The sequence below is a fragment of the Mandrillus leucophaeus genome, unplaced genomic scaffold (genome assembly GCF_000951045.1).
Source record: "Mandrillus leucophaeus isolate KB7577 unplaced genomic scaffold, Mleu.le_1.0 Scaffold109, whole genome shotgun sequence".
Taxonomy (NCBI): Eukaryota; Metazoa; Chordata; class Mammalia; order Primates; family Cercopithecidae; genus Mandrillus; species Mandrillus leucophaeus.
Window position 1 is genome coordinate 1,890,385 of NW_012099098.1, and position 11,953 is coordinate 1,902,337.

At 54.5% G+C, this 11,953-nt stretch overlaps 1 protein-coding gene across 1 annotated transcript in view; it reads right to left on the reverse strand.

Annotated features, from left to right (window-relative positions):
- Positions 1 to 11,953, reverse strand: part of LRSAM1 (leucine rich repeat and sterile alpha motif containing 1) — a 71,720-nt gene that overhangs the window by 12,194 nt on the left and 47,573 nt on the right. The window contains exons 17-22 of the mRNA XM_011988714.1: positions 9,848 to 9,935; positions 8,101 to 8,175; positions 6,316 to 6,396; positions 4,736 to 4,831; positions 1,223 to 1,321; positions 560 to 691 (exon numbers count right to left, since the gene is read on the reverse strand). Of these exons, the coding sequence (XP_011844104.1) occupies positions 560 to 691; positions 1,223 to 1,321; positions 4,736 to 4,831; positions 6,316 to 6,396; positions 8,101 to 8,175; positions 9,848 to 9,935 (571 nt within the window). The remainder of the gene's footprint in view (positions 1 to 559; positions 692 to 1,222; positions 1,322 to 4,735; positions 4,832 to 6,315; positions 6,397 to 8,100; positions 8,176 to 9,847; positions 9,936 to 11,953) is intronic.

Sequence of the window (11,953 nt, forward strand, 5' to 3'; positions counted from 1 at the left end):
ATTGCCTTACTGGGTCTCATCTGAAAGATGACAATGATATGTACCCCGCTAGGCTGTCGGAAGAATTCAGTGAGTTTGAATACAAAAAGTGCTTAAAATGGTGCCCAGCACGTGCAGCTGCTACAAAGTTAGTTGGCACAGTGATGATCATTCTGTTTTGAAGAATAAGTGGATTAATGTGCTGTAAAGAGCTCAGCTTGTGCCCAGAAAGGAACAGGGGCTCAGGCAGTGCTGTGGCCACGACAGTCTGTGACACTATGAGGCAGGGCAGCGGCTGGATCCCCAAGGGCCTGTCTTGTCCCTCCAGTCTGAAGATCCAGTCTGAGCAGGTCAGCAGGACCCGCCTCCCCAGGATTTCGCAGTGAGACAGTGTGTGGGGCACACACAGGCGTCTGGGGCAGAAGGGCAGGGGTTCTGGCCGTCTGGAAGCAAGGTGGCCTTGGGCCATTAGGTAGGGACAGGCCTCACTGAGGACTACACAAGGAGCAGGTCAACCCCCGGCTGGTCAGGACAGCGGCCTTGCATGCCCCTCCTCTCCCTGCAGATGGCTGCTGCCTACCTTGGCCAGGTCCCCGGGGCTCATTTGGCTCAGCAGGTCCAGTGAGAGGCGGTGGTGCGCAAAGATGGGCAGGTAGTGCTCAGCCGACAGCTCCTCCAGGAGGGCCACCAGCTGGCGCTCCATGCCCTCTTCCTGCAAGAAACGTGTACCATGAGCGGGAAGGAAGAAAAGAAGCCCCTGTTTACAACAGAAAATGAAGGGTTTGAATATACATAACCTAATACATAGAATGTACTCGGGATTTTTCCTACAAAAACTCATGTGTAGGCACACAGAGAAAGACAGGCCCAGGGGTTCACTGCCGCTCTGTCTGCAAACCTGAAAATAGTAAGCAACTTGAACATCTATCAAGAGGGGGCTGTTTCAACCGCCTCTCTCGCCCTGCAGGTGCTGGGCAGACAGTGGCTCCTGGCACAGGCTTCGCTCTACTGTGGGCTCAGTGGTCTCTGCCCCGCACAGCAGTGACCAGCCTTGTCACCCCCCTCACCAGAATGAACACTCCCTCGCTCTCACTTCTGTCTCCACTGGGGCTTGGCACAGGATCTGGCATGCTAGGGTCACCAGGAAGGTAACAAGAGACAGAGCATGGTGGAAGTACCACAGGCACCTCTGGGAGGAGGTCCCCGGGGCTCCCTGGCCGGGGCAGGCACCAGCAGTCCTTACCTGCAGCTTCAAGGACAAGGGCTTCTGGTTCAAAAGCCGTTGATACTGAATCAGCCAGTAATTTTCCTGCCTGGTTTCACTTTTGGCTTCTAACTCCGTCTGCCAGGAATGAAGCAGGCAATGTTAGTTTCAAAACAGTAATAAAACCTGTAATAACAATGATGGTTGCCGGACATGGTGGCTCATGCCTGTAATCCCAGCACTTTGGGAGGCCGAGGTGGGCGGATCACCTGAGGTCGGGAGTGCGACACCAACCTGACCAACACAGAGAAACACTATCTCTACTAAAAATACAAAACTAGGCTGGGCGCAGTGGCTCACGCCTGTAATCCCAGCTCTTTGAGAGGCTGAGGCGGGAGGATCACAAGGTCAGGAGATCGAGACTATCCTGGCTAACATGGTGAAACCCCGTCTCTGCTAAAAAATACAAAAAAAAAAAAAAAAAATTAGCCAGGTGTGAAGGAAGGCACCTGTAGTCCCAGCTACTCAGGAGGCTGAGGCAGGAGAATGGCGTGAACCCGGGAGGCGGAGCTTGCAGTAAGCCGAGATCGCGCCACTGCACTCCAGCCTGGGCGACTGAGCGAGACTCCATCTCAAAAAAAAAAAAAAAAAAAAATTACAAAACTAGCAGGGCATGGTGGTGCATGCCTGTAATCCCAGCTACTCGAGAGATTGAGACAGGAGAATCTCTTGAACCTGGGAGGCAGAGGTTGCAGTGAGCTGAGATCGCACCACTGCACTCTAGCATGGGCAACAAGAGCAAAACTCCGTCTCAAAAAAACAAAAACAAAAACAAAAAAACAATGATAGTTATGAACTATGCTCCTCTGAGCACTTGGTACTTTTTAATTTTATTTCATTTCATTTCAGTTCATTTCATTTTTGAGATGGGCTCTTGCTTTGTCACCCAGGTTGAGTAGCTGGGACTACAGGTGTGCGCCACCACGTCTGGCTAATTATTGTATTTTTAGTAAAGACGGGGTTTTGCCATGTTGGCCAGGCTGGTGTCAAACTCCTGACCCCAAGTGATCCGCCCACCTCGGCCTCCCAAAGTGCTGGGATTACAGGCGTGAGCCACTGTGACCGGCTGGCAGTTAGTATTTTACAGAGAACTTTCCCACCCGCTTATTGTCTATAGTTTAAACTATAGAAATGAGAAAAGCAGGAAGCATCACTCTCTCCAATTTACTGCTGAGACGATCTCAGAGAAGGTAGCTGACCTGCCCGACGCCACACACCTGGTCAGGGGGAGCACCTGAACCTGAGCTTCTGCCACCTGATACCACACTCTGCCATTCCCTGTGGGAGGTACCCCCTCTGTCTGCCTGTGAGAGAGCAAGCACTACCCAGCCTGGGCTGCCTCCTGGGTGCCAGGCAAGGGGGATACAGGTGCGAAGGACACCTTCAGCTTCTAGAGTGGGCTTCACTGTCTGACAGAGCTGAAAAATGATCAATGTGCCATTGATCATGATTCTTTTTTTTTTTTGAGACAGAGTCTCACTCTTGTCGCCCAGGCTGGAGTGCAATGGCATGATCTCGGCTCACCGCAACCTCCACCTCCCGGGCTCAAGTGATTCTCCTGCCTCAGCCCCCCAAGTAGCTGGGATTACAGGCATGTGCCACCACACCTTGCTAATTTTGTATTTTTAGTAGAGACGGGGTTTCTCCATGTTGGCCAGGCTGGTCCTGAACTCCCACCTTAGGTGATCTGCCCGCCTTGGCCTCCCAAAGTGCTGGGATTACAGGTGTGTGCCACCGTGCCCGGCCTGAACATGATTCTTTTATTCCGCTATTCGATAACTCTTCGCTGAATATTGCTCTAGGTGCTGGGAATACAGCAGCGAACAAACGATGCTGATAACGACCACGGTGACAACAGGCGCAGCTGACGTGTTCACAGGACCATGTGCCAGACCATGCTGTGCACCGAAAGATGCCATTCATTAATCCTCACAACTCTGTGAAGGAGATTCTACCTCCCAGGTGAGGGAACTGAGGTTCAGGGTGATGAGTAACCTGCCCAGGGTGGGGCCAGGAATCAGATCCAGGCCTGTCTTACTCCAGAGCCCATGCTCAGAACAACGGAGCTGCTCCGTGAGGGCTGGCGTGACTGGGGAATGGGATCAGCGCAGGCGTTTCCCAATCCCTGCTGGGCCTCACTGCCCTTTGGGGGCCCCCTGGACCCGGCCACGCCCACTGCTCCCTTCCGTCTGGGCTGCAGCCCCACTCTTCCAGCGCCCAGGAGCCGGACGGGCTGTGTTCTGCTGGGACGGTGCTTCCCCCTTTGGTGGTGACCCCCAAGGCCTACAAGGGCAGGAGCACCAGCCACAGCTCCTGGCTGCTACGGCACAGCGCCAAGCCACCATCTGCAAAGTAACCTGATGCGTAGGAGATGGCAGTAGGGCACCGTGAGGAACAGGCAGCTTCCTCTGATGGGCACAGGCTTGCTCAGGCCTCCAGAAGAAGCTGGTCTCTTCTAAACCTGCACAGGGCCCGGCCTAGGATGCAGCTCAGAGGGCGTCTGGTGCATTCACAGAGACACAGGAACGACTCGTTCTTTTCCACCCCAGATGGTGGGCCTGGCCTCTGTCCTCATTGCTTGGGTTCCCACTGGGTCTAGAGGAGACACTCTTAAGGGGGCCTCTGCCACACTGAAAATGTGCCAGTGTCAAACCCATCAGGCGACAGGGGACGGCTGGGCCACTCTGACCAAAAACTTATCAAACGGCCTGCCCTGGACACAGCGAGTCCTGTCTGGAGTGAATGCTCATGGCCATTCCCGAATACTCGACTACAAAGGCATTCGGACAGCATCACCTGGAAAAGTTTACAAACCAGAAGTAATCCACATACTCAACGATAGGGGCCAAGCACAGTCTTGAAAAAGGACATCAAGGAATAGTTTAATGACTTGAAAAGAATGTGCGGAAACAGGCTGCTCGAAAAGGGTATGTACCATGGCACGTTTAAAAGGCACACACATGAATAGCTATCAAGATGCATCACGATGTTTGGAAAATATGCACCAAAAGAGCAGAAGAGGCTGGGCATGGTGGCTCATGCCTGTAAAACCAGCACTTTTGGAGGCCAAGGCAGACAGATCATTTGAGCCCAGGAGTTGGAGACCAGCCTGGGCAACACAGCGAAACCCCATCTCTATGAAAAATAAAAAAAATTAGCCAGGCATGGTGGCACATGCCTGTAGTCCCAGCTACTCGGGAGGCTGAGTGGGAGGATTGCTTGAGCCCAGGAAGTCAAGGCTGCAGGGAGCTGAGATTGCACCACTGCACTCCAACCTGGGCGACAGAGTGAGACCCTGTCTCAAACAAACAAACAAACAAACAACAAATGGCAGGAGATAATGCTTGGAAATGCAATTATTTTCCTTTGTGCTTTCCAGTTTTTCTTTGATGAACAACTCTTACTTGAATAACAGGTGTTTCTAAAAATGGCAAGTCTGTTAAAGAAAAGTAAACGTGTGTGTGATGCTGAGCACAGAAGCCAAACACATACCAGGATTTCCCGGAGCTCTTCCTCTCGCTGCTGCTTCTCTTTGAGCAGCTGCTGGAGCAGGGAGCTGAGGGCCCAGCGCTGCTCCGAGATCATCTCCTGCAAACAAGACCACACCCCACACCACCGTGAGCTGGCGTCAGCGCAGGAGCCCGCGGTGGCAGGATGGAGAAGGGCCTGGCCTCCTGCTCACCCGGTTCTCTGCCCAACGCCTCCAGGCTAAGCTGGGGGACAAAGCTAAGAGGCCCTTCTGCCCCCCTTCCCCTAAGCCTGCATCTCTCTTCCTTGTGGGGTTAAGTCAGGCATGGGATCCTGGTGACTGATGACAATGGGATGGTAAGAAACATCAAACAAAAGAAATGACAAGCCACCGGTGCCTGCCTTGGTCTCCCAGACAACAGAGCACAGGGGCAGAAGCAAATGGTGGGGAAGGGTGTGGGGCCCCAAACAAATGGAGGTGCATGCAAACCAGAGCCTGGGGTCCCTGCTCCACTCCCACACCTGCTCTTGGAAACCCCATGGGGACCCCGACAGCCAGAGCCCTGCCGCACTCATGGGCAGGGACTAGGGCACCCGCCAGGCACGATGGCTGCAGCTTCTCTGAGACAGCCCCAGTCCTCTCATCTCTGAAGATCATTTCAAGGCTCACAAAGGGCTTTCCCTTGTTAGCTCAGCCTTCTCCAATGGCCTGATGGCACAGGCTGGACCTGGAGGACCGCTGTCATCTTACGGAGTAGGGGAAGACGGCCTGGAGGGGCAGACGCCTGCCTAAGGGCACACAGCACACCTGCGGTGCACCTGAGACCAGGGATCCAGACCCCAGACCCCTCACTGCACTGAGGAGTCCATGGGACGGCTTGAGACCTCTCCACTGAGAACAGACACAGGGACAGTGACAGACCGAAGGCTCTGCTCAAACTCTTGGCAGGGGCACATGTCCTCACACACCACCCCATCCAGCCCTCCGTCTGCAGCTGGAGAGGCTGAGGTTCAGAGAGAGGAAGGGGCTGCCCCTCCTCCCCAACCTGCCAAGGGTGCACAGCAGGGTTGTGCCAGGCCACACCCGGCTCCCAGGCATCCAGTCCAGGAGGCCAGCTGCCAGTCCCTGCTGCCCTCTCATCTGTGTGGGCGGGACTCCCGGGCTGGAGCCCCAGAGATGCTGCCTGCAGGGAATTACACAGATGCGGCTGGGCCCTCTCCTCCAGACATCCCGGGACACCCGAAAGCTCCAGCCCTGGAGGATGCCTGCCCAAGGGCCTAAAGCACGGCCTACAGAGAGAGACAGGAGCTCAGCGGCGGGCCCGCAGCCAGCACAGGAAACGCAGTGATGGAGATGGAGTGGGGGAGCCTTGGCAATGAAACTCTCCTTCCTCTGACCCTCCTGCCTCGCAACAGGCTGAGCACCTCTAACCCTGGCCTGCGCTGGGCCTTCTGGGGCTGGGAGGTGTCCTCTGGTGTCATAGCCACAGAGGAGCTCTGCCCTCTATCTGCTGGAGAAGCCCTTGACTCCCAGGGGCTGGGAGGGAGCACCAGGTGGGGGTCTCACCACGTGAAGGAGGGCAGGGGCAGGGAGCCCTACATACCTGGAGTGTCTCTGTGTCCAGGGACTTCCTCTTTAACTCCAGCTGTGTCAGCTGCAATAACTCAGTTTCTATTAACTTAATCTAAACAGAAGACGAGACAGGGTTTTTTTTTTTTTACTCACATTAACCACAGTTCAGTTTTGTGCTGCTACTTTCTGGTGACCAAGTGGGGTCTAAGAAGCCTTTCTGGGGGGGGCTGGGGAGGCTCTGGAATGAGGGGAACCTGTAGGCCTGGGAACCTCATCAAGGGGCTTAAACAAGAATTCGTTCCTTCATGGCCTTGCGTTCCTGGGGTCACGAACGTGTTTGTCATGGCCAACACTGTTTACCAAAGAGCCCAGCACAGGATCTGTGCTAGAGTGGGCACGGGATAAAGGCTTGTGCAGTGGAGAGGGGGCTTTCCTTGGGATTCAGGCCAGAGTAAAGCACAGACAGAACTATCACCCAGCCTCCTGCTGGTCAAGTTCTCTTGTCCCTCTCTTGCAGGGGAGAACAGAGGGTAATGAAAGTCACTGAGTAACAATGGTAACACTAGCTAGTATGTCTTGAGCACCTACTGTGTGTTAGGCCTGTGCTGCACACTTGATGTGTAATATTTCATCAATTTTCTGACTGTTAGGAGGTATTATTGCCTCTATTTTACAGACAAGAAAACAAAGGCTCAGAGAGGTTAAGTCACTTGCCCAAGGACACAGAGCAGGTAAGTGAGAGATCCCTTTCTCTGGGATGCCCCAGCTCAGGGTTTGAAGGGCAACAGCTGACCTGGTGAAAACCATCTGCAGTGAGAAAGTGGGGGCCCCTGCACACTCTCCAGGGTGGGTCTAGGGGATTTTAGCCCTGGGCGGCAGGGGAGGGGGAGGTCAGACCCCATAGCCAGTACTTCTCTATCTTGTGCCCATGACCCAGTGACCCTCATCCCTAAGTCCCTATGACACCACCAACCCCTGGTCAGAGGAATGAGCTTCATGTCCGGCAATGTGGAACTGAAATTAAAGAGGGAAATTAAAAAGGTAAATTGGTCCAAAAAAAAAAAAGAAAGAAAAATAGAGAAAGAAAGAAAAAAACCATGCAAAAATGCAAACTTCAGTGTGCTGAACATGATGCAGGAGCACTCCCATAGCCTGACGCTCACCTCAGCCCCAGCCCCAGCCCCAGCCCCACTCCACAGGCGGTGGCCACCAGGCCACATAGCGGGGCTTGCCCAAGGACAGCCTGAAGGTCAGCAGCTGGCCTAGGGGGGATCTTGTCACGTGAGGGAGGGTCTATGAGGAAGACTTCCTCCTCCGGGGCCAAGGTCACTTTTCAGCAGGTGTCAGGGCCACCGTGGCTCACATCCCCACCTGCCCTCTTCTGGGGAAAATACCACATGCCCCCGAGACGCCTCTGTCGGTCTGAGCTGTAGGAGCGCCGGGGCCTGCACTGGCTGCTTTTCCTAGTGGGGAACTCCTGCCAGGAGCACCGACAGCAGAGGCAGCCGGAGCAGTCAAAGCCACACGTCAGCACCGCCCTCCCTGGCCCAGGCGTGGTGGATACCCGAACAGGCCACGCTCACTGGCAAGACCCTCACCAGACCCCGGAATAGGAGGCCTCCAGGCACCCTCCCAGCAGCCCCAACACAAGGCTGGGAGCAAAGCGAGGTTCTGAGGGCAAGGCCTTGACCTCTTGCTGGGCTAGCAAGCCAAGGAGCTGGGGTTCAAACCTCAACTGCTGTGACCTGCCGCCCTGGAGGGCTACTCTGCAAGTCTCTGAGAGGGTAGGTCCAGGGACCACGGCCCCAGGGCTCACCTGGCTCCTGATCTGCCGATGCATCAGGTCTTTCTTCACTTGGAGTGCCTCGAACGCAGCCTTCTGCATCGCACTCTGCAACACAGACCACCAGCCCTCAGCAGGGGGCCGTGCCCACACCTTTCCCTGCAGCCCCATCTCTGTGAAAAGCAAAAGCTGTGTACAGAGCACCTTAATGGATGGGTTTTCTTCTGAGAGAGAGAGATTTCACCTCACTTGTGTAAACCTTAAGATGATATGAGGGGCTCGCTTCGGGCTGGCCTCTACTTGATGCACTTCCGGCATCACACCCTGAATTTCCACCACAGTGGACCGTGCGGGTGCTTTTACTGCCCCGTTTCACAGAAGGGGAAAGTGACACTGAGAGGCATGACTCAGCGGCGCTGGGACACACACCAAGCATATCCAGCTCCCGAGCCCCACTTAACCACAAGGCAGATGCCTCCTCTGAGAAATGGAGAATTTTCCTCAGACAAGCTCCACAGACACTAAGTCAAACCATTTTAGAACAGAGATTGCAATTAGGAAGAAAGGAGCAGGGTGGGATGATAAACACGCAGAGGACAGGGGAGAAAGGGGAGGGAAGAAGGGAGGCAGTGGCGAGACTCCCACGAGGCTGCAGGAAAGAGCTGAACAGGCTCTTTTCAGCTCTATAATCCCAGCACTTTGGGAGGCCGAGGCAGGAGGACTGCTTGAGCCCAGGAGTTTGAGACCAGCCTGGGCAACACAGGGAGACTCTGTCTCTACAAAAAATCAAAAAAAGTAGCTGGGCGTGGTGGCCCTATATTCTCAGCCACTCAGGAGGCAAAGGTGGGAGGATTGTTTGAGCCCAGGCGTTTGAGGCTGCAGTGAACTGTGATCACATCACTTCACTCATCCTGGGCAACAGAGCAAGAACTTGTCTTTAAACAAAAGAAAAGAAAAAAGGAAAATAAAAAGCTAAACAGGCCAGGCATGGTGTCTCATGACTGTAAACCCAGCACTTTGGGAGGCCAAGGCAGGTGGATCAGCTGTGGTCAGGAGTTCATTGAGACCAGCCTGGCCAATGTGGCAAAACCCTGTCTCTACTAAAAATACAAAAATTAGCTGGGTGTGGTGGTGGGTGCCTGTAATTCTAGCTACCCGGGAGGCTGAGGCAGGAGAATCGCTTGAACCTGGGAGACGGAGGTTGCAGTGAGCTGAGATCACGCCACTGCACTCCAGCCTGGGCAACAAGAGGGAAACTCCATCTCAAAAAAAGAAAACAAAAACACTAAACAGAGTAATATGGACACTGAAGGGGAGGAAGTCACGGGGCCCTTCGTTTCATCCACTCAAGGGCCCTGTCAGGCACCTCCCGAGCACCGCAGAGGTGGAAGAACAGACAGCAGCACAGCAGGTCTAGACATGAGAAGAGGCCAGAGGTCCCACAGCGCCCTCTGTGGCCTGACCTCCATGGTGTGGTCACCATCACCTCCTGCCACTTAAGTCCTTCCAATGGAGCCTTCTACACAGGATGGAGGTGGGAGCCTCCCAGGGAGCAGGTGGAGGTGCTTCTGTGGATTTTAATGACCAGAAGACCATCCCCCGGGTCCCCCCTCAGCCTCTCTCTACCCCTCACCCTGATCACTTGTACACTTCTATGGTCACAAACCTCTGGGGTCTCACACGCTGTCTAGGAAGGGCTCTGTGTAGAGCTCGGCGCTCTGTCCTGGCTCCTGAACCTCCCTCCTGAGCCCCGGCCCTCAAGCCCTGGGCGAGGACTCACCTCCTGCAGGATCTGGCTGATGGCTTTGTTCTGATCCATTTGCTGCCACGACAGAATCTGCTGGAATCGTTCATCCATTTCGGCCATGCTGCCAGAAAGACAACAGATTCATTCATTCTTGGAATGTTTCCTGAGCACCTACTATGTGCCAGGCCCCTTGGAGGAGATCAAGATAACCCAGTTCTTTACTGGACCACACTCACGGAGTACCTGCTGGGAGCCGGGCCCTGGGTGGGGCACAGACATCGAGTCTCCCTGAATCCCATGCCTTGCGGGGAAGGGGATCGAGTCAGGAGCTGGGAGAGAGATGCTTTCAGGTCCTCTCACCCAACCCTCCACCAGAATCCCCTCCACAGCACCCCCCGAAATGGATGCCTGGCCTCTGCCCACCCACCTCCATGGGTGGGGAGCTCCTGACTCCCAAGGGTGGTGAGCCACCGAAGTGTGACAAAACTGTCCTTCCTGGCATTTTCACCCTGGGCAGGAAGCAGGGAGCAGCCCTTGATTTGGGCACAAGAACCTGCAGCCTCAAGTATGTCTGTGCTTTGGTACCATCTTATTATTATTGTTTTTTTTTTTTGAGATGAAGTCTTACTCTGTCACCCAGGCTAGAGTGCAGTGCAGTGGTATGATCTTGGCTCACTGCAGCCTCTTCCTCCCAGATTCAAGCAATTATCCTGCCTCAGCCTCCCAAGTAGCTGGGATTATAGGCGCCCACTGCCACGTTTGGTTATTTTTTTGTATTTTTAGTAGAGACGGGGTTTTACCATGTTGGCCAGGCTGGTCTCAAACTCCTGACCTCAGGTGATCCACCCACCTCGGCCTCCTAAAGTGCTGGGATTACAGGTGTGAGCCACTGCGCCCAGCCACCATCTTGGTTTTGTTTATTTCATAATAGCAACTATTTTTTTTCCAGTGAGGTCCCTGCTTCACAACAATAGCAAGTATTTATTGGACCTTTATGCACTAGACATCATGCTCATTAACACTCATCAAATCCTCCACCAACTCTACGGGTAGGTACTATGATTTATCTGATAAGGAATTTGAAGCCCAGGGAAGGAAAGAGGCTCCCCTGAGACCTCACGGTTAGTAAGGAGAAGTGGGACCTGGGCGGGTCTGTTTGACCCCTGTGCTTGCAACTCCTAAGCACAGTGTCATGTATCAGGAAACGGGCGAGAAATTCCCACATCTGCAGGGACCCAGAGGAGGCTGGCACAGTTCAGGTGCCCTGGAGGGTGGCAGCTGTGCCAGCCACCTGCATGGGAGGAGAAACAGGGCATCCAGGGCTGCTGGCCTGTCCCTGTCTGGGGATCCTGAGCACGGACTGAGTTTTCCCCACTGGCTCTGCTGGGTGCCTGTGGAACCTCCAACAAACCCACAGTGCCACAGTGAGCACAGGGAGCCGGACCCCAGAGCGGCCATCAGCATGAAAGCAACCCCTTCGCTTATCCCTCCAGGGCATCCCACTCCCAACCGTGGGAGTCCTCGGACACTAACGAGGGTACCACAGTCAAGAGCACACCCCTCCCCTCTGCTGGGCTCAAATCCTGGCTCCACCACCTGCTGGCTGCGCTTCCTTGGGTGTGTTACACAGTTTCTCAGAACCTGAGAAACCCAATTGTAAAATGGGGTTAATAACAATACAGTCCATCCTAGAATCAATCAGCGAATGCGGGTCATCGCTTAGCTGAGTGCCTGCCACACAGGGAGTGCACAAGAAATGGGAGTGACTGTTACTACTTTAACACAGCCCAATGCTGAATCATGGATCCAGCTAGAAAACTCAGGAACAGCAGCCATCACTTGCCCCTAATGGCAGATAGGAGGCTGGGGTGGACCAGGGCGGGAGGTTTAGTGCCCAGCTCTCATCCCACGGTCTTGGGCCCTGAGCCAGCTCCCCCAACCCCCTCACCTGGGACTCCTCTTCCTTACCTTACCTGGAACAGGCCTGCTGGACCAAGTTCTGCCTCTGAGATTCATACGCCATCTGGATGAGCCGGTTCTTACAGCTCTCCGTCAGCATCTGCTGCATGGCGGCTGCGGGAACATGAGGTGGGGACAGCTGAGTGGGGTGGCTGTTCCTGGGGCACTTGGGCAGGGATG